This window comes from Mustela erminea, chromosome 2 (genome assembly GCF_009829155.1).
Source record: "Mustela erminea isolate mMusErm1 chromosome 2, mMusErm1.Pri, whole genome shotgun sequence".
Classification (NCBI taxonomy): Eukaryota; Metazoa; Chordata; class Mammalia; order Carnivora; family Mustelidae; genus Mustela; species Mustela erminea.
Genome location: NC_045615.1, coordinates 75,377,194 through 75,399,270, shown reverse-complemented (window position 1 = coordinate 75,399,270; position 22,077 = coordinate 75,377,194). Strand labels below are relative to the sequence as shown.

Here is a 22,077-nt window from a genome sequence, read left to right as displayed (position 1 = left end):
TTTAAAGATTTTATTTATTTATTTGACAGACAGAGATCACAAGTAGGCAGAGAGGCGGGCTGAAAGAGAGAGAGGAAGAAGCAGGCTCCCTGCCGAGCAGAGAGCCCGATGTAGGACTCGATCCCAGGATCCTGGGATCATGACCTGAGCTGAAGGCAGAGGCTTAACCCACTGAGCCACCCAGGTGCCCCAAGCTTGCTCCTATTTCTAATGTTCCTCTTATACTGCTTTTCCTCTATCACTAATGACTTACTGCTAATCAAACCTGCATTTTTTAGTCCATATTCTGCTCAATCTGTAGCAACCTGTCTTCTTGAAACTCCCCATTTTCCTGGTTTCCCTGTGATAATCTTCTCTCCTTTTTTTTCCTCATCCTTTTAGCTACACCTCATACTTCCCAAAGTTGCTCCTTCTCTCTATCCTTAGCTCATCTCTCTTGTTTAGCAAACCCCACGTTTTTTCCTTTGTCTCTTTTTTTCCTTTGTCTCCCTTTCTCCTGAGTGATACAGTCCATGTCTATGGCATTCAATTCCCATATATGTGGCTGGTTACCGAACGAATCCTCTCTCCTGAGTTGTAGACATATGTCCTTAACAGCCTAATAAATCTATTCACCTAGATGATAAATCAAAAAATAAATTTGGCATCTTCCTCTCATCCCCCAAAAGTTGTTTCTTCTTCTATATTCTTTGATTTGGTACATTGTGATGTACTTATGTAAGTCTCAAATAACAGCTATCCCCAGCTTCTCCTCTTCCTCCCTTTTGTACATCTGTCGTAAAAACTGACTCCACTGTCTACACTTCCTTATAAACTCTCAAATCTTCTTTTGTGATACTGGTACTGCCTTAGTTTATGTCCTCACCTTTTCTTTCCAGGCTGTCCAAACAGTCATCTAACTACTATTTCTCTCACTGCTCCAAATTCACTCTCTACATTGCCACCAGTCTTTCTAAAATGTGAACTGGAGTGTATTACTCTCCTTGTCCTCTGGTGCCTTTCCACTTACTGTAGGATTTAAAAATAGCATAAAAATTTCATCATGAGTTGGCTTCTGTCCACTCTCTTAACTATCATCTTACAATTTCCATATACGCTCTCAGCCTTGCATAGACCAAACTACCTGTATTCTTACAATATGTGATACTTTCTCCCAACCATGTAGTTTTGAACATATAAAGTCTTCTGTCTTGAATGTCATTTAAGGCATCTGAAATTCTCCTGATCAGTGACCCATTTTAAAAGAGGAGCTAAAATAATCTAAATGGCACTGTGTAAATTTGAACAATGTTCCCAAATAATGGCTTTAGGCAGCATTCAAACCCATAATGACATAGGCAGAGAAACCTATGTAAAATCTTTGTCAACGAGAAAAATACCAATGAAATAATTACAATGGCACTACTATAGATTTTTAGTTCTCTGACATCAAGAAAACTTGTTTGGATTGTGTTAAAACTCACTTAAATATCAAAGAAAATATGAAAATAAAAAAATTTCTAAAGCTCTTTAGCTTTCTAAATCTGTTAGCTATTTATAGAAAGTGATTCTTCAGGCCAATAAATGTGCCCCCATTTTACAAATAAGTAGGAGAAAAGTCATGCCCAAGAAAGTCATAGCAAATCACAAAGAATTAAATTGTGTCTTACTGAAAACCAAATCCACACAGGGTATGTTTTTAGCTTGGGAAAAAAAAAATTCCTATACCACATTCTCAAAGAGTCAGGGAGGGGAATGCAAAGAGACACCGTAAGGCAGGAACATTAACAAAGATTCTCAAAGCAAAGACCAGCTTAAAGAACTATGGCAGGTTTTGACATTTCTAAGTAAGAAATAATTTTAACATAATAAAATTTTTTAAAAAAGATTTTACTTATTTGACAGTGAGAGACACAGTGAGGGAGGAAACACAAGCAGTGGGGAGTGGGAAAGGGAGAAGCGGGCTCCCCGCTGAGCAGGGGGCCCAATGGGGGGTGGGGGGGCCATCCCAGGACCTTGGGATCATGACCTAAACTGAAGGCAGACACTTAAGGACAGAGCCACCCAGGTGTCCTTTAACATAATTTATGCGGTTAAATAAGTGGGCTACACAAAACCACAAAAAGAAACAACTGCACACTCATTAGTGATTAGTGATAATTATCAAAACAAAATCCCAGAAGAGAGTTAAGTGTTGGTGAAAATATGGAGAAGCTGGAACCTTTGTGCACTGCTGATGGGAATGTAAAATAACCCAGCAGCTGTAGAAAACAGTGTGGTGGTTCCTCAAAAAAATTAAACACATAATTACCACAGGATCCTGCAATTGCACTTCTGGGTATATACTCAAAAAGAAATGAATGCAGGAGTCTCGGGTATTTGTATACCAATGTTCACAGGAGCATTACTCACTATAGCCAAAAGACAGGAACAACCCAAATGTCCATCAGTAGATGAATGGATAAACAAAATGTATTATATAATGTAACATTACTCAGCCTTAAAAAGAAGTTAAATTCTGACACATGCCACAACAGGAATGAACCTGAGGACATTATGTTAAGTGAAATAAGTCAGTCACAAAAAACAAGTACTGTATGATTCTATTTATCTGAGGTATCCGGAGTAGTCAAATTCATAGAGACAGAAAGTAGAATGGTGGCTACCGGGGACTGGGAGGGAGGGGGAAATAGCTGTTTAATGGCACAGAATTTCAGTCTGAGAAGTTGAAAGAGTTCTGAAGGTGGATGCTAATAATGGTTGTAACAATGTGAATGTTCTTAATAACACTGACCTGTCACTTAAAAATGGTTAGAATGGCAAATTTTGTTATGTGTATTTTATCACAATAAAAAATATCTTTTTTTCCACAATAAAAAACATATTTTCAAATAGGTTACACACACACTCTTTCATATTAAATGGGGAAACCCACGGCAAAGCTCTTACAGCAATGCATTCTTGACCATCAAAATCTCTCTGGTGTTGTGTTTTTATTACTCTCAGGAAGCAAGCATCATTTTGTAAAAAGTACTGAACTTGTAGTTATTGTTCAATTTCACTGACTTCTGCTGTTGACTTCTGGCCAGCCCTTTACTGTTTCCTGTAATACTTGCTTACCAGACTTATCAGATTTTTAAAAGAGGTGAGACATTTTATATAGGAAAGGAAAGTTATTTCCTTAATATAAGTGTTTCCTTCTGATATTATACCACTTGATAAAAACAAAATAATTTAACATTTAATCATATTCAAAGTCTGTAACCTTAAAATAATCCCCAGAAAGCCTTAAGAATGATAGATTAAAAACAAACTTTAAAATTTGTTCTACATGGCTATTTTTATCGTGAAAAATTTTCTCTCTTCTAATCCTCTGAATTCTAACCTTTGAAAATACTGTTTTTGATTGCAGCCTCAATAATCCCCTTCCTCATCCTTTTCCTTCATCCTTCTCCCCCAAATCCTTCAGGTATATCCTCTCATTAGCAGCCTGAATTCTGTACACATTCAAATATGCTATGTGTGGGTAATGGATCACCTATAATGATGCCACCCCAATAATATATTTACTACTTCCAAACTGATCTTTTCCAACAGGTTGCTTATCCATTTTTCTATCCTGTCCCTAACTCCTATGGCAGACATTAGGACTGTCCAACACATTACAGATCCCCTTCCAGGCACAGGTTAAGACTACTTTCCCACCCTCTTTGAAATTAGGCTTATCTATAAGACTTGCCTTCGCTAATGAGATGTGAGTGGAAGTACATGTATCACTTCTGGGTTGAAGTTTTAAGGGATTGTTGTGTCCTCCTTCAATCTCCTCGCCCCACAATACTGCAAGGTTCAGAGAAGCATCGATGGAGATGGAGTCTCATTAGCGTGGGGCCCTGAGTGTAGTTAAGAAGAGGCTCCACGAGGACCTCCACTGGTCATATACTATCAACAAAAATCTCAGGTATTGACCCCGAGATTTTGAAGTTATTACCACTGTGTATCCTAGAACCCAGCCTATCCTGATTAACACACTCCCCTCTTTGCCAGTTGCCTGAAATGGCTACTCCCATCCTTTCAAAGCCTTTAAAAGCATTAACTCTATCAACTTCCATCCTCATTACTCATATCTTATCAGTAAAAGGACTGTTCTTAGCTTCTTTACTTTTATTACAACTTATTCTTTACAGCTACTATTACAATATATATAAGTAAAATTTTACCTTCAAAGTAGTTTTTGTTCTGTTGGGAGGAAGAGCTGACACATTCTATATTTAGGTTGTTTGTCTTCACCTGGTCACTAAAACACAGAAGAAAACATACCAAATACATCAGCTATCATGAATTATTATTTTAGTTAGAATCTGAGAAAAAGAAAGGAAATAACATGTGTTAAACAATTATTATATGACATGTGTTGTTCTAGGGGATTAATCTGCATTATTTAATTTACATCTCTACAACAACACTTAAAAGTAGTTATTATCTTCATTTTATAATAGGCGATTAAGGTTGTCAAAGTCAAATCCATTGGCCCAATACTTAAAATCCAAGTCTATCTGGTTGCAAAGCCCTGATCTTTCTACTACCCTAGGCTACCCCTTTTTGAGTTGTGTTATGAAATTACTCTGCCAAACAAAAAAGTTTTCCGAAGTCCTTATTGCAACGATTATTTTAATAAAATACAAACATTTGATTTTTGCAAATCTGGCTTTTTAATAATAAATGTGATAAAAACATCAGCTAATAACAAATTAAGATGTCTTAGGTGGGTTAAAAGCAGAAATTGTGACTAGACTGATGTAAGAAATCAGCCAATTAAGCTGTGGACATATTTTAGAGGTTACAAAGAAAGGGGCAAATGTACTGCTAACAGTAATACACAAATACATTCAGAATTAATTAAAAATTAATTGAACAGAGACTTAGTTATTTGGCTGCATTCTTTTACATTTGCTGAAGGAAATAAATCTCTCCTCCATGAAACTAGCTATGAAAGTAGAAAATATTCCAGCTCTGAGTTACCGATGTTAGAGATGGGATAATGGACATTAAAGAGACCAAAGATTTAAATAATTAGCTTAATGACTTAAGATGCAGCCAATTTAAACTATGCTTTGAAACCTGTAGTATGTATTAATAGTTATCAGTGGCAACAATAACAATGTATTTCTGCACTTTTAAAATTTCCTAAAAATATTTTTGGAATCAGGAAATAAATATTAAAAATAAAAACCCTGAAATATCAAATAACTTGCAATATCTCAGGTCTCTTCACTCTGCAGTCAAGCTCTTTCCATTACACTTAATCGAACCAAGACTTTGAAATTACTTCACGTAACAGGAGAGAATGATGGGGAAAAATCATTCATTTAATATGCGCATTACCTGCAGGATACTGTTTCTTTAACACCACTGATATCCATTACTGTGCCATTTCCATTGATAACAGGTGAATCCAAATTGGCAGATCCATTACTGACGTGATCACTACTTTCATATCCAGACTCAGTCCTTTGCATCTGCCAATTGTCACCATGAACTTTAGTCTCATTGAGGCCTTTATTTTTCTCTGCTCCTTTTCCATTAGATTCAAGGGAACTCCTGCTTCCTATTTCCTGCTTCATTTCATCTTCATATATGGTCATTAAACATTTTTGCTTTAGGTTGTCTTTTGGCCAATTGTTAAGGCTCTGATCTTTGCTACATTTAGGCTTGTTACTAATACTTGGTTTATGTCTTGGACTATGCTGCCTTTTTTCACTTTCATTAAAAATACTATCAACATTTAACGTTTCTCTCATAGGTTTCCAACTTCGGGTCCGGCTTTTACTGCTGCCACTATAGCTGCTTCCTTTATCCCTAGAATCTTGGCTGCTGTCTGTATCATATCCAGTGCCACTGTCACTCTTAACTTTGCCAGTTACTTTCTCTCCTGGGGCAAGAATCTGGGATTTATTTGAACCCAGTGTTTGTGCAGAAGCTCGACTCTGATGGGCAACTCGGTCATGTTTACATGGTCCTCTTCCTTGACTATGATAGAGATGTGGGTTTCCATATTGTCTAAAGCCATTTGGGGCAGGAGGTGATCCAGACTTGAAATGTGGAACGTCTTCATCAACCAAATCTTTAAATAATTAAATAAAGATACAAATGAATACTCTTCAGAGATACTTTTTAGTTACAAGCCAAATACCTTGTTTGAGAAGAAATGTTAAGCAGTAATAAGTGAATAGTAATTATAAGATTTATATTATATCACATAGTGATTTGACATTGAAAAGTGTTTTCCTCATTCTCTATGTTTATGAGAGGCATTTGTAGGGTAAGCAGTTATATACTGATTTTAAAAAATGACCTCTAAAGTAGATCATAATTAAAGCTTTAAAAAAACAAATAAACAGTATTCTATCTCACTTATCATTAATGAAAATTTTAATAATAAAAGTATTTTCCATCTCTTATACTGGTAAAGATTTAAAGTTTGTTAAGCCAACTTCTGCTAAGAGTGTGAAGAAGCAGATAATCACTCAATCAGTGGGAGTGCAGACTGGTTCAGTCTTTTAGGAGAGCAGGTGAGCCACAGCCATCAAAATTAAGAATAAACACTCCTTAACCCAGCAATTCTCCAGAAATAATTTCATGCTCTAGCTATACACAAAAAAGTACACAAAGGTGCATGTAAAAGGATATCACTGCAGCAAAAATCTTAAATCAGGTTTCAAAGTCTAGCAAGGATCATTTAAATTATGGTATGTCCATAAAGAAAAGAGGATAAAGCCATAAAGAGTAAAGCATGCTCATAATGAACTGCACACTATTAACAGAGGGAAGGTGAGAGGCTGCTTTTCTCACATAATTTTATAACCTTCTTTCTTATTTGAATGTACCATATGGGGGAACTGAATGTGTAACTAAAAGGAAAGTTAAACCATCAGAATAAGCATAAATATTCCAGGCCAGAATTAAATAAGAACCAGAAAAATTGCATATTCACAGATTTAATAGGTATATTAAAGACATCATATTGAGATATGTAACATAACATGTAAACAGATATATATAACAAATATAAATAAATTATATTAAGTTGTATTAAAGTTATAAAATCTAGTTTAAAAATAAGATTTTAGCAACTCCTTTTCAAATGAATACTATTAAGCTCTTAAACTTACCTCTGTGTCGGCCCAAATCTTTTCTTTGTTCCCTCTCCAAATCTTTCCTTTGTGAGGAAAGTATGTTCCTCTGTTCAATGGCTTTTAAAGCACATTCTCTGGAAATGTCTTTTATTTTTTCCCTTTGATCACTGTGACTTAACTTAACTGTAAAAGAAATCATTCTTATAAATGATATAGATCAGTTTTCAAATTGCTCAAAAGTATGAACTGAACTATAAAAATTTTAAGATGCTATATATTTAAAACAAAATATAAAGTATACTATGAACTCATTTTTCTGTTTAACCAAAAAACTCAATGTGATTTATCCTCACACTGGAGATGCATGTTGGCTTTTAAAACTTCTTCCATAGCTCCTAAAGCCAGGTAAAGGAAAAAAGAGATCTTGCACTGAAATAATAAAGGCTGAAGGTAAGTGAGTGGTCACTATGTGTGACTATTGTAAGTCAGACACTATTGTAAGTCTTAACTCATTTAATTCTTTGAGGTAGGGGCAATTATTGTCTCCACTATGGATCAGGAAACTGAGGCAGAGAAAAGTTAAAAATTTGCCCAAGTTCACAAAGCTTGTAAATTTAGAAACTGGTTATGAACCCAAGTTGCCTGGTTCTAATGTTTGTGTTTGTTATCACATACACAGTTTCTGGGCTTAAAAGTAGTTATCTTTTGACAAACAGCTTAATCTAAGAGTATGACAACACAGACGGTAAAAGGTATAGTTCCATTAAGAACTTTTAAAAGCATTTGTTGTAGCTCTTTATTGATGACAACTGTTAATTCTGGATCCTATCACCCTTGATTAAATGGGTTAGTTTTATGGTTAGACATTACTTAATTAATGTATTTTACTTTATTTATTTATTTGACAGAGAGAGAGAAAGAGATCACAAGTAAGCAGAGAGGCAGGCACAGAGAGAGGGGGAAGCAGGCTCCTGACCAAGCAGAGAGCCTGACGTGGGCCTCAATCCCAGGATCCCAAGACCATGACCTGAGCCAAAGGTAGAGGCTTAACCCACTGAGCCACCCAGGCACCCCTCATTAATGTATTTTAAAGCTGCTTATAAAATCATCCTGAACATCCACCTACTCGGAGTTCAATGTATTTCTAAACCATAACTATACACACCATGCTGCAATGTTTCAATTTAGACCCAAGTCACAGAACTTGGTTTGTGAAAATTAAAGTTGAGCGATGACAATAACAAGACAGAGTTGAATAAAAATGAGGTTAGGTATAAATTACAATTATAATAATTTTGAACTCCTACTGTTGCATTCACTAATGGTTAATTTAAATTTAGCATATATGCTAAATTATTAACTCATGTTTTTCCCCTCCAAGTTAATAATTAACTCCTAAGAAGGCCATATTATGCCTTTCTTTTGGTCCAGGTTGCCTCCAGCCTACTACAGCTCTGAGAGTATGGAGAAACCCAAATAGTAGTCAAGCCAAGTTCAAATCAAACTACAAGTCTGAGAGAAATGTGTAAAAGACAAAATTTTGTTATCTAGTTGTAGGGAAGTTAGTTAAGCACCCTCTTTTTCTATGGTACTTAACAGAAATTACAGATTTAGTAAAAAGGAAAGGGGGAAGCATAATTACTCAGGGACAAAGTGAAAATGACAATTTAAACATATACCTGGTCCTCTACCACCACTTGTTTGAATGTGGCTCCGGCTAAATGATGAAATATTATCTGTTTGAAGTTTCTGATTTTCTCTCTGTTTGGCCTGATCACCAAATCCATTTTCTTTTGAATTATCTGACTTATAAACTGAGGACTTTTCACATCCTTAAAAGATAAACAAAAATGTATTATTCCCATCCTCCTCCCCACCAAAAGAAAAGAAGTCTGAATCTTTTTTTTTTTTTTTTTTTTAACGCCATTTCTACATCCAATGTGGGGCTTGGGCTCACAACCCTGAGATCGAGTTGCACGTTCCACTGACTGAGCCAGCCAGGCTCCCCTGAATCATTTTTTTTTTTTTTTTAAATGTGGTGGATAACTGCTTACAAACTCAAAGGACGGACATTTTTGAAGGATTTCTACCTGCTTTGCAATACATTAAAAATGGCCTATATCCTTTGGACTTTTTTAGTGTAGAACTCATTTTAACTCTCAATTTGTACTGCTAGAAAGAGCTTCCAGTCAAGTATCCCCCTCTGTGCCTATTACCACAGAAGTGGGTGGTCCTGAGGGTGTTTTAGAGGCCACTGGTGAGGAAAGGCTTCTTTATAAAGATTAACTCAAAATAATCTAATTTTCCTGAACTCTGCTTTACTGAAATTAAATTTTGAGATTATTCTCAAAATTAATTTTATCTTCACTCTATTAATACATAGTATGACTATAATACTATAAAGAACACTAAAAAGAACTTTTAAAAATTACCCATATTTCCTGCAACGGATTTATAATGTGACCAGTTGATGACCTGCCTAAGTGCATCTTCTGTAGAAACTGCTGTGCCATCTGGGTTTGCGTAAAACAAAAGCAATGGCTGGAAATGACATCGGATACATTTAGAGACCACATCCTTCCATCTAGTCCCAACCTTCAAAAAAAAACCACAATGAATAAAAATAAGACAAAATCGTGTAATCAATGTGTTACATATTTGAATAGTAGAGACTAAATTAATTTGTATATTAAAAAATTTTAAGGAATTCAGATTGCTAGCAGTTAAATGTTCATATTATAGGATTACTTTTGTCTTAAACTAGTCTAATAAACATCTTTTCAACATTATTAAAAATTGAGAAAAATTGTACACACTATATCAAGATTTAGACTATCAAATTTTTTTTGCTTGATGTTCATTTTATTTTTTTTAATTTTTAATTTTTTAAATAAACATATAATGTATTATTAGCCCCAGGGGTACAGGTCTGTGAACTGTTTACACACTTCACAGCACTCACCATAGTACATACCCTCCCCAATGTCCATAATCACACCACCCTCTCCAGACCCCCCTCCCCCCGGCAACCCTCAGTTTGCTTTGTGAGATTAAGAGTCTCTTATGGTTTATCTCCCTCCCGATCCCATCTTGTTTCATTTAATCTTTTCCTACCCCCCCAAACCCCCCATGTTGCATCTCCACTTCCTCATATTAGGGAGATCATATGATAGATCACTTTCTCCTACTGACTTATTTCACTAAGCATAGTAGCCTCTAGTTCCATCCACGTCATCGCAAATGGCAGGATTTCATTTCTTTTGATGGCTGCATAGTATTCCATGGTATATATTTACGTCTTCTTTATCCATTCATCTGTTGATGGACATCTAGATTCTTTCCACAGTTTGGCTATTATGGACATTGCTGCTATAAACATTCAGGTGCACGTGCCCCTTCGGATCACTACGTTTGTTCTTTAGGGTAAATACCCAGTAGTGCAATTGCTGGGTCATGGGGTAGCTCTAATTTCAACTTTTTGAGGAACCTCCATGCTGTTTTCCAGAGTGGTTGCACCAGCTTTCAGTCCCACCAACAGTGTAGGAGGGCTCCCCTTTCTCCGCATCCTCGCCAGCATCTTAGACTATCAAATTTTAAAAAGCTTTTCTACGTACAAGGTTGATTGACAAAAATTTAAAGGTAATTTAATGGAGAATGATGATTCTATTCAACAAGGTGCTGGAACAACTGGATGGCCATATGAAAAAATGAACTTTGACACCACTACACATAAAGCACAATTAAATCAGAACGAGTCACACAAAAACTTAAAGCTTATAGAAAAAAACAAAAGAGAAAATCTTAACAACTTTGGAGAAGGTAAAGATTTCTTACTACATCAAACAGGGGTGACTGAGGGGCTCAGCTGGTTGAGAATCTGACTCTTGATTTTGGCTCAGGTCATGACCTGGAGATCATGGGGTCCAGGGCTCTGTGATAAGGTGGAGCTCGCTTGACATTCTCTCTCCTTTTCCCTCTGCCCCTCCCCCTACTTTTCAACACGCACACACACACTCTCTCTCTCTTAGAAAAATAAAACAAAAGAAGATAAGACATCAAACAAACCATGAAGAAAAAAGTTATAAAATGGGATTCATATAAGAATAAATTAATAACTTCTGCTGTTTAAAGGTTACCATTAAGAAAATGAAGAAAACAAGTCACATACATCAAATAAAGAACTGATGTGCAGAATGAAGAATTCCTGCAATTCACTAATAAAAAGATGACCAAATTTAAAATGGGCAAACAACTGAATACACTTCACCAAAAATAAAAATACGAAAGAATGGCCAATTAGTACACAAAAAAGTACTCAAAAACATTGTTAATCATAAGCAAAATACAAATTAAAACCACACAGAAATAACACTGTACATTCTTTATAAGGGCTAAAATTAAAGACTATCAACATAAAACTTTGCTGAGAATGTAGAGCAACTGGAATTCTCATACACTAACAGGAATGTGAATTATTATAATTACTATGAAAATCATTTTGCCAGTTCCTTATAAACTTTAACTATACTTATACAACCCAGAAGTTCCACTTCTGAGTATCTTTATATATATATATATATATATATATATTTTTTTTTTTTTTGTAAATTGGGGTTGGGGGGAAGGGCAGAGGGGAAGAGAGAGAATCCTAAGCAGGCAACACATCGGCACAGAATGCAACGTGGGGCTTAATCTCAAGAACCTGAGATCATGACGTGAGCTGAAATCAAGAATCTGATGCTTAACTGACTGAGCCATCCAGGTGTCCCCACTTCTGAGTATTAGCTAAGAGCAATGGGGAAAAAAAAATCATGTTCACATAAAAACTATTCATAATTCAAAAGGTAAATGGATAAATTGTTATATAGGCATGTAATGGAACACAACAATAAAAATGAACCACTAACAGAACATGAATCTTAAAAGGCATTATGCTTGGTAAAGGAAGCCAAACACAGAGAACTGAGACTGTGAGACACCATTCTTACAAAATTATAGAATGAGCCAGACTAATCTATAGTGAGATCGGTGATTTCCTGGAGCCCAGGGTTGGGGGGGGGTGGTAAAGGACATGACAGAATTTTCTGGGGGATAACTGTGTAGGTTACACAGGTGTGTACACATTTGTCCATACCTATGTACAGGTGCATTTTAATGTTTGTAAACTATCCCTCTAAAAAACTGATTCAAAACAAAATAAAACAAAAACCAACCAAATATAAAACAAAGCATTCTAGAATACTGGCTTTGGTATAAAGGAGGGACCTTTAAAAGTCCTAAGGAGGGACGCCTGGGTGGCTCAGTTGGTTAAGCAGCTGCCTTCGGCTCAGGTCATGATCCCAGCGATCGAGTCCCACATCGGGCTCCTTGCTCGGCAGGGAGTCTGCTTCTCCCTCTGCCTCTGCCTGCCATTCTGTCTGCCTGTGTTTGCTCTCTCTCCCTCTCTCTCTCTCTGACAAATAAATAAAAAAAAAAAAATCTTTAAAAGTCCTAAGGAGTTTTCTCAAACCACACATATTTAGCTATTTAACCTTCTTACCTTGGAATCTAAGATACTTGAGGAACAAGAGTAATTTGAAAACAAAACAAACCTAAACCTCAGAGTGACTATACATCCAACTCTTCCTTCAAATTTTGACCATTTAAACTATGTAGATAGAAAGGAGTGCCAAAATATTACTAAACACTGATTCAAGGTGGAACTTGCTGATAAACTGTCATACAAAAGTACTATAATTTGAGCAAAGTGTTTATTTTAGAATACCCAAATTTTTTCATTAGCTTTATTGAGTAGAATTTACATGGAATAAAACTACTCAGTTATAGTATACCAGTCAATGAATTCTGCCAAATATATACATACAATCAAGTAGCTCCCCTTCTGCAGTGACTGGACCAATGATTTACTTTCTGTCACTTTGTTTTTTTCCTTTTCATGAGTTTTAATAAGCAGAATCATAGTTTCTTATGTTTCATTTCTTTCATTTACCATATTGCTTTTCAGATTTATCCACAATGTTGCATGTATCAATAGTTCATTACTTTTTACTGCTGAGTATTATATTCCATTGAATAGTTATACCACACTTTGTTTATCCATTTACCTGTTGATGGACATTTGAGTTGCTTCCCGTTTGGGTTATTATAAACAAAACTACTATAAACATTCAAGTACAAGTTTTGTGTGTTTTTACAGGAGTGGAATCACTAGTATCTATGGTAAATAATGTTTAAGTTATAAGAAATTCATAAAGTTTTCTAAAGTGACTGTTCATTTTATATTTCCATCACTCTTCTGTGAGAGATCTAGCTATTTCATATCTTCACCAACTCTTGGTATGGTCAGTCTTTTTAGTTTTAGCTATTCTTACACATGAGATATAGAATCTCACTGTGAGTTGAATTTGTATTACTTTACACCTAATAATTTACTGAATATCATTTTTTAAGGGTAGGGACCCAGCTTCCTATGGTTCTTCACTCTTGGCCTCTCTCACACTGAGCCCACAGATTTTTTAAATTGCAGGATTTTTATTTAATAGAAAACTAAACCTTTATTTTAGTTACGCAAAAAAAAAAAAAAAAAGGCAATTACAACTAATAATGCATGCATGCAAAAATCTTGCAATTCTTTTTTTTCATTTTGATCTCTTTCCTTCTTTCATACCTATGACTGGACCCCAAATTCTCTTTCATCCCAAACTCCAAAAAGACCTTGTTTTACAGACTCAGACATGGAAGGCTATGCTGCCTCTCACCCTTCTCTTCTTTCCATGCCTGCTCTTTCTCTTCCTATTGATCAGTAGCTGTATGCCTTCAGCTAGGTTCTCTGGCCACTCAAGTCCTGATGTGTATTATAAAGGTTCAGGTCTTGATGTGGCAAAACAAAATGCGCTTCATGTCACAGGAGAGAAGAGAAGACCATGAGGGGATTCTCCTGTGAGGCAAGAAGATACTGTCAATACTCATCTCACCTTGTCATGCCAGCTTTCCAGACTGCCCTTAATGTATTCCCAGAAGGCACCAGGGTACTATGAAGTAGTGGATACACCCCAAAACCCAGGAGTTACTCTGGGTTGTGGAGTCATTCACAGCTAAATGAGCCCTGAGAAGTCCTCATCCTACATAGTCCTTGTGACAATACTATTGAGTTTCTTTGCTAATGTTAAGACACCTGAGTCAGATTACTTTTCTCATGACTTTCTCTAAAGGTAAGTAAGGTGAACAACTACAATATGGTGTGACCTTGGTAGCTCTCTAGCTCCATCCATCTCATTGCAAATGGCAAGATTCCATTTTTTATAGCTGAGTAATATTCCATTGCATGCATGCATATATCCACCCCACTTCTTTTATCCATTCATCAGTCGATAACATCTGGACTCTTTCCAAAATTTGGCTATTATTGATAACACTGCCATGTGCATATCCCTTTGAATTAGTTTTTCTGTGTTCGTTGGATAAATACCTAATAGTGCAATTGCTGGATCATAGGGTAGTTCAATTTTTAACTTTTTGAGGAATATCCACACTGTTTTTCAGAATGGGTACATCAGTTTACATTACCACCAACAGTGCAAGAGGGTTCCCCTTTTTCCACATCCTTACCAACATCTGTTGTTTCCTATGTTGTTGATTTTAGCCATTCTGACAGGTGTGAGGTGATACTCCATTGTAGTTTTGATTTGCATTTCCCTGATTATCAGTGATGTTGAGCAGCTCTTCATGTGTCTATTGACCATCTGTATGTCTTCTTTGGAGAAATGCTCATGTCTTCTGCCCCATTTTTTTTAATTGGATTATTCATTTTTTCAGGTGGTAAGTTTTATAAATTCTTTTTTTACTTTTAAAATTTTGTTTTTGCTTTATTTGTGGCTGTGACTTAAAAAAATAATTAAAAGGCTTTTTGAATACATTATAATGAATATTACAGAGCATCTTTCAATTGGAATACACGTAGATACTAAAAACTGGTTGTATTTGATGTAGTGTCAGTGCACAAAGCTTGTATTATCTATATTAAGTGAAATATCTTTAAAGGTATAGTTGTTTCTATAAAGCAATAACATCTTTTGATATTTTTTGAAGTTCTTATTGTCAGCAGCAGCTACCAATTTCATTAACATAGTTAAAGTAGTAATCTTTAACACATTTACATCAAAATTTCACAGTGTAAGTCATTATCTGTGTTATATTAATCAGAACTTTATATGTTGACATTCCTGATCATGAACATTTGGAGGTAGCCAGTCTTTCTCAATTAACCCAAAGCAATGAAGCAAATAGAAGGAACTCATATTTACTAAAGCTTCAGTTCTGTGTATTTTACTGTACTCAAATTATTTGGATACTGGTAATATGCTTTCATATATTAACTACTATACTTATAGAACATGATAGATAATGGAGTTTACCACAAATTCAAGTGAGATTAATTAAATTTTTCTCCAATTCCTACTTTATGCAAAGTAGTGTGGAGAATGATGGTGGTTATGGTGAAGGATTGGGTACAGAGAGGTAGGGATTTGAGACAAAATTCTCCCCTGCCTACTATTAGTATAAAAAGACTCTCATCAAGGAATTTAACTAAAACTATGTCTTTAAAAATCTTTTATTTATTTTTTTTTTTTAGTGCAGATAACCCCTTGTTAGACCAGGTTAAAAAGAAAAAGGAAAGGAAACAGATAAGGGCACAAAAAAGTAGCCAAATAAAAAAACCTCAGATTGTATCATAATTAGGACTGTGTGTTGGGGCCAGAGAGATGGGGCAGAGAGAGGGAACGAGAGAGAGAAAGAGAATTTGCTAGGAAACATTTTGGATACTACCCATTATCAGATATGTCATTTGCAAATATCTTCTCCCATTCTGTAGGCTGCCTTTTAGTTTTGTTAACTGTTTCCTTTGCTGTACAGAAGCTTTTTATTTTGATGAAGTCCCAAGAGTTTTGCTTTTGTTTCCCTTACCTCAGGAGACATATGCAGAAGGAAGTTGCTATGGCTAATGTCAAAGAGGTTACTGCTTGTGTTTTCCCTTAGGATTTTTATGCTTTCAAGTCTCATATTTATGTCTTTAATCCATTTTTAATTTATTTTTTGTATGGTGTAAGAAAGTAGTCCAGTTTCATTCTTCTGCATGTTGCTGTCCAGTTTTCCCAACACCATTTGTTGAAGAGACTTTTTCCCATTGCATTTTCTTTCTTGCTATCAAGATTAATTGACCATATAGTTCTAAGTTCCCTTCCTAGTTTCTATCCTGTTGCATTGATCTATGTCTGTTTTTGTGCCAGTACCATATTGTTTGATTACCACAGCTTTGTAATATAACTTGAAGTCCAGAATTGTGATGCATCCAGCTTTGCTTATCTTTTTCAAAGTTGTTTTGGCAATCTGGGGTCTTTTGTGGTTCCATACAAATTTTAGGATGGTTTCTTCCAGCTCTGTGAAAAATGCCTGTGGTATTTTGATAGGGATTACATTAAATGTGTAGATTGCTTTGGGTAGTAAGGACATTTTAACAATATTTGTCCTTCCATGAGCATGGATGTTTTTCCATTTCTGTCATCTTTAATTTCTTTCATGTGTGTTTTATAGTCTTCGGAGTACAGGTCTTTCAGCTCTTTGCTTACTTTTACTCTGATGTATCTTATGGTTTTGAATGCAATTGTAAACGGGATTGATTTCTTGACTTCTTTTTCTGATGCTTTGTTATTGGTATATAGAAATGCTACAGATTTCTGTATATTTTGTATCCTGTGACTTTACTGAATTTGTGTATCAGTTCAGGCAATTTTTGGTAGTCTTTCAGGTTTTCTATATAGAATATCATGTTATCTGCAAATAAAGTTTTCTTTTTCCTTACCAATTTGGATGCCTTTATTTCTTTTCATTGTCTGATTGCTTGGACTTCCAGTACTATGTTAAATTAACAGCAGTGAGAGTGGACATCCCTGTTAAGTTCCTGACTATACAGGAAAAATTCTGTTTTTTTCCCATTATGATGTTAGTTATGGGGTTTTTATATACGGCCTTTCCTACGTTGAGGTATGTTCCCTCTAAACCGATTTTTGAGGGCTTTTACCATTAATGGATACTGTACTTTGTTAAATGCTTTTTTTGCATCTACTGAAAAGATCAAAGGGTTCTTATCCTTTCTTTTATATTAATGTGGTGTATTATGTTGATTGATTTGTGAATATTGAATCACCCTTGCAAACCCAGGAATAAATTCCACTTGACTGTGGTGATTGATTTTCTTTTTAATGTATTGTTGGATTCAGTTTGCTATTATTAAGTCCTACTGGTTGTTAGAACTTGCAAAATTTGGCCCTTCTGGTTTTCAAAGCCAAATGTTAAAGCGATTTGTCTTCCCGGTGTGACAAGTCTGTTTCTCTCCCTTATCCTCACCAGCAAATGGCATATTTAAATTTATATTTTTGGGTAAATTTTGTTGTGTTGCTTTAAAATGTATTGTACTTCATTTTGGCATTTGCTAAATTATGTAGAACCATCCTCGTGCTTTAAAGGCTTCATTTTAAGCTTTTTATGTCAGGTACAGAGTAGTATTCAGTCTAGGTATAATTTAGCCCCAAAATTAAGGTGATAATTTTCTGAGGATTCTATCTGTTGCTCTTTGCATTGCAACATCTTTCTATTCTTGCTGGTGTGGATGCAAACGATTCTTAGCCCTATATGAATTTTAAAAATTGCCTGACTTTCTGTTTTCTAGTAATTCTTTCCTCAACCTTGTGCAGGTTTGGCAACACAATGTCGGATCCCTATTCAGCCAAAGATTAAATGTGATCCCTCTACCAATCTCCAGAACTTTCCCTCTGTGCAGTGTTCTTTCTGATAATCTGTCCAGTGAAATTTAGCTATCTTAGCCTCCCTGAACTCCAATTTCGGTTTCCTCAACTCAGTGAGACTGCTTTATCTGAATCCCACCTCCCTGCACTGTAAAAACTACCTGTAGGTGGTAAACAGGAATAACCCTAGGGCTCATCTTGTTTCCTTTTTTCTGTTCAACTGCCTGCTGGCCAATGTCTAAAAAAGTTATTTTGTCTATTTGGTTTTCTAATTTTTAATACTGGAAGGGCTATTTCCATAGCAGTTCATCCTTCAAAGAAATAATTAGAAATCCACTAAATACTGAATATTTGAACTTCCGACTTAGTAATTCATAATGATGATAAATGGCCCTTTCTTAGACATTAAAATGAAAGGAAATGGAATTGTACATCATTTGCTTAGCACAATGAAATAACTTGTACTTCTAAATCCATTTACTGCTTAATAATAGGATTCTCAAAGCCAATAAGCCTAGGTAGGCATAGTATTGACAAGATCAAGAGTTTTCATATGTGGCAAAATCTTAAACTCCTATAGAACTTAAAAAAAAAAAAAATCAGGTATTGGCCTCTACACTTCTGAATTGAGAATTTAAGAGTCCAGGCAGATACACATTTTTTCAAAAGTTCCAAAGGTGATTCTGATAAATAGTCCTTATTACAAACTATTATTCACTAGTTTTCTAGATATTATAATGTTTGAATAAGTTACTGACCAAAAGAAAAAGTAACCATACCTAATTCTGAATAGCATATACAAAATCTAAAAAAGCAATCATAATAATTTAAAAATTAAGCAGATTTTCATCACTAATTATATAAAGCAATTGTGAATCATTCACAAAACAACTTTTTTATTATTCTGGAAAGGGACTGGTTTAAAAATTGGCTTTAAAATAAACCAGATTTCATGGGCGCTTGGGTGGTTCAATGGGTTAGAGCCTCTGCCTTCAGCTCGGGTCATGATCCCAGGGTCCTGGCATCGAGGCCCGCATCAGGCTCTCTGCTCGGCAGGGAGCCTGCTTCCCCTCCCATCCCTCTGCCTGCCTGTGATCTCTGTCTGTCAAATAAATAAATAAAATCTTTTAAAATAAATAAAATAAAATAAACCAGATTTCAAAAATTAATAAAAGGAAGTATGAACTTAACAATGCTATTATCATTAAGGTCATTTATTATTTTATATAAGAAATATTTACATACAATCATTACTTTACATAATAATACTACATAATTTACATTTTATATTATTATTTCATTTATTCCTAAAAAGTAAGAAGTCACAATAATTATCCTGGTTAGTGAAAGTGTCAACTTACCTCTTTCACATTTGCATCATCAAAAAATACCCATTTGGAACTCTTGGTATGAAAAGCAAAGGCACAATAATGTCGGCTGGTGTAGCAGATCATACCAACTAGATGAAGTTCACTATTTTTGGCATTTTCATCAGTAACTCTATAAAAAAGCTGTTCAAAAAAATAAATATGTATATTTAATACTATATCTTTTTAAAAACAAGGAATAATAATTTGGTAAGCCAGGTATTTGACTATCTATGAAAAAATTTCTTATGCAAGCTTCCTTAATCCAATATTATATTAGTACAGAAGGTACCACTAAGATTGGACTGAACAGAATTATTATTAACTATTACTTACTATTAACTATAGCTATTAGCATTCCTCCAATAAAATGAATTCACTACAATTTAGTTCAGTAACCCAGTATCTTGACACTTTATATACATAAAACTGGAAATGGGAGGTATATTACACAATTCCCAATAATTTTTCATTGAATCACATATTTGAACATACATTAAACATATTTTCTGAAATTGTCTAAAAGTTTAATTATAATATAAACCAATCAAATATTAAGATGTTATAAACATATAGAGATCAGTGCTGTAGATGCCCCCAGGTGCCCCAACTGTAGATGATTTTTGACTCTTTACTTTTCTAGTTAATATTTATATTTTGTCATTACCACACTCACACACACACACATCATTATCATCATTCTAGAGTGATACAAAACTAGAGCATGAGACAGTTTATAACTGAAAGTCATTCCCAGTCTATGCAAGAAAGGCATTCCAGTTAGCTCAATTTGATGAATTTTATCAGGATTATATCTGAATATTATTTCCTTTAAGAAAATTTAGTTTTAAAAACAAAGTGTGTTATAATATATGAATACGTTTTATAATAATTTAAAAACAGAAAGGAAGAGAATGAAAACAGCTGAGATACCCCAGGAAGATAAAGATGTGTTGCTAGATTCCGAACAACATCTTCGGTCAAGTCAGAATGTTCAGAATCCCATACTAAACCAATTGTAACAATCTCTGGGCAATTCATTAAAACACGGCGAATTTTTATTTTTTGGCCACAGTTACTCTAAAGAAAAACACAAAAGGCACATTTTGAAATTACTGAAATAGGTATACCATAAGTAATACCTCACAGTTTGTATTAAACAGTAACAACCTTCACATATATCAGAAAATTCTTTGTTCAGAATACTAAAATTCACTTTTATCCAACTATTTGCTTAATTATTGATTAAATAGTAAGTTTGTTTTAAATCAAAGTACTTTCCTTCAGTATTTTTTAAACCTGCTACAATAAGAATTCAATCTAAAAAATGAGAAATAGAACACTGAGGTCATTAATAATATTACATTAGAAAAGAATGGTACCATTTGTAGTGCTTATATGAAAATACAAAACTTTCTCTTTAGTCAAATGATAGATTTCAGAACTTAAAAAAAATAATCAGGAGGCACCTGGGTGACTCAATCAGTTAAGTGCCTGACTCTTGATTTCAACTCAGGTCATGATCTCAGGGTGGTTGAGATCAAGCCTCACCTAGGGCTCCAAGCTCAGCAGGGAGTCTGCTTAACATTCTCTCTCTCCCTCTCCTTCTACCCCTCTCCTCCAGCCCTGCTTGCATGCACACGTGTGCCCTCTTTCTCTCAAAAAGAAAAAAAAAAAAAAATCAGCATACACTAACTTAAATCCTTCACGAAGAGTTTTTAAAGAAATAGTGTTGGGCGCCTGGGTGGCTCAGTGGGTTAAGCCGCTGCCTTCGGCTCAGGTCATGATCTCAGGGTCCTGGGATCGAGTCCCGCATCGGGCTCTCTGCTCAGCAGGGAGCCTGCTTCCTCCTCTCTCTCTGCCTGCCTCTCTGCCTACTTGTGAGCTCTCTCTGTCAAATAAATAAATAAATAAATAAATAAATAAAAATAAAGAAATAGTGTTGGGGGAACCAGGTGGTGGGTATTATAGAGGGCACGGATTGAATGGAGCACTGGGTGTGGTGCAAAAATAATGAATACTGTTATGCTGAAAATAAAATAAAAATAAATTCAAAAAAAAAGAAATAGTGCTCAAACAGCTCACATGGTATAAAGAGTTGCCTAAAATAACACTGAAAAAATAAATTCTTAGAATCAAGCCCATGTATAGTTACTATTTACATGGTAATTTCTGAATATCTATTTTCAAATTTATAAACATAAAAGCACATTAATATTCTCCAAATTATACTTACAGGGCATTTCCTATAGTCATCAGTTGTATTTGCTGCTTGCAGCAATTCTGCAAACATTTCAGGCTTAAAACGTTCATGCCTTTCCATCATTCTTTCTACCTCGTTGCTACAAAACAAAGGAACAGTGTCAAACGTGTCCTTTGAACTTTAGAAAGATCTAACAAATTATGCATGAAGAATATTAAGTTATCAATATGGGTATTTTATATGTTAAAACAGGTTCTGTTTGAAAAATTAACCATAAAGTAAATTTTCGTAGAGTGAAAAATTATGAAATTCGGCAGGTTAACTTATGATGAAAAAAATTAGGTCAAGAACAAAATAACACTAAATTTTACCATTGTTTGGAACTACATGAACGAGGTAGTAAGACGATCCTAGCTCTGTCTGGAGGTAGTTCTAAGTCAAATGTTTCTTTTACATTATTATTTAACAAAAAGGGATTTGAGTTTAAATTTTGGCCTAACAAGAACAACAAATTGTTGGAAAGGCTTCCCCTCTGGCCTAAAGTTCTCAGAAACAAAGTTACCATTTTCAGCTAACAGAAGGCTCCTTTGCTG

The 22,077-nt window shown here is 35.0% G+C and overlaps 1 protein-coding gene across 2 annotated transcripts in view; it reads right to left on the bottom strand.

Moving 5' to 3' along the window:
* Positions 1-22,077, bottom strand: part of USP53 (ubiquitin specific peptidase 53) — a 65,199-nt gene that overhangs the window by 8,400 nt on the left and 34,722 nt on the right. Inside the window, exons 7-14 of one of the 2 annotated variants that reach the window (XM_032333294.1) lie at positions 21,518-21,623; positions 20,215-20,361; positions 19,276-19,425; positions 9,545-9,707; positions 8,792-8,944; positions 7,149-7,295; positions 5,362-6,100; positions 4,197-4,273 (exon numbers count right to left, since the gene is read on the bottom strand). In XM_032333294.1, the coding sequence (XP_032189185.1) occupies positions 4,197-4,273; positions 5,362-6,100; positions 7,149-7,295; positions 8,792-8,944; positions 9,545-9,707; positions 19,276-19,425; positions 20,215-20,361; positions 21,518-21,623 (1,682 nt within the window). The remainder of the gene's footprint in view (positions 1-4,196; positions 4,274-5,361; positions 6,101-7,148; positions 7,296-8,791; positions 8,945-9,544; positions 9,708-19,275; positions 19,426-20,214; positions 20,362-21,517; positions 21,624-22,077) is intronic. The other variant, XM_032333295.1, reaches the window with a different exon arrangement.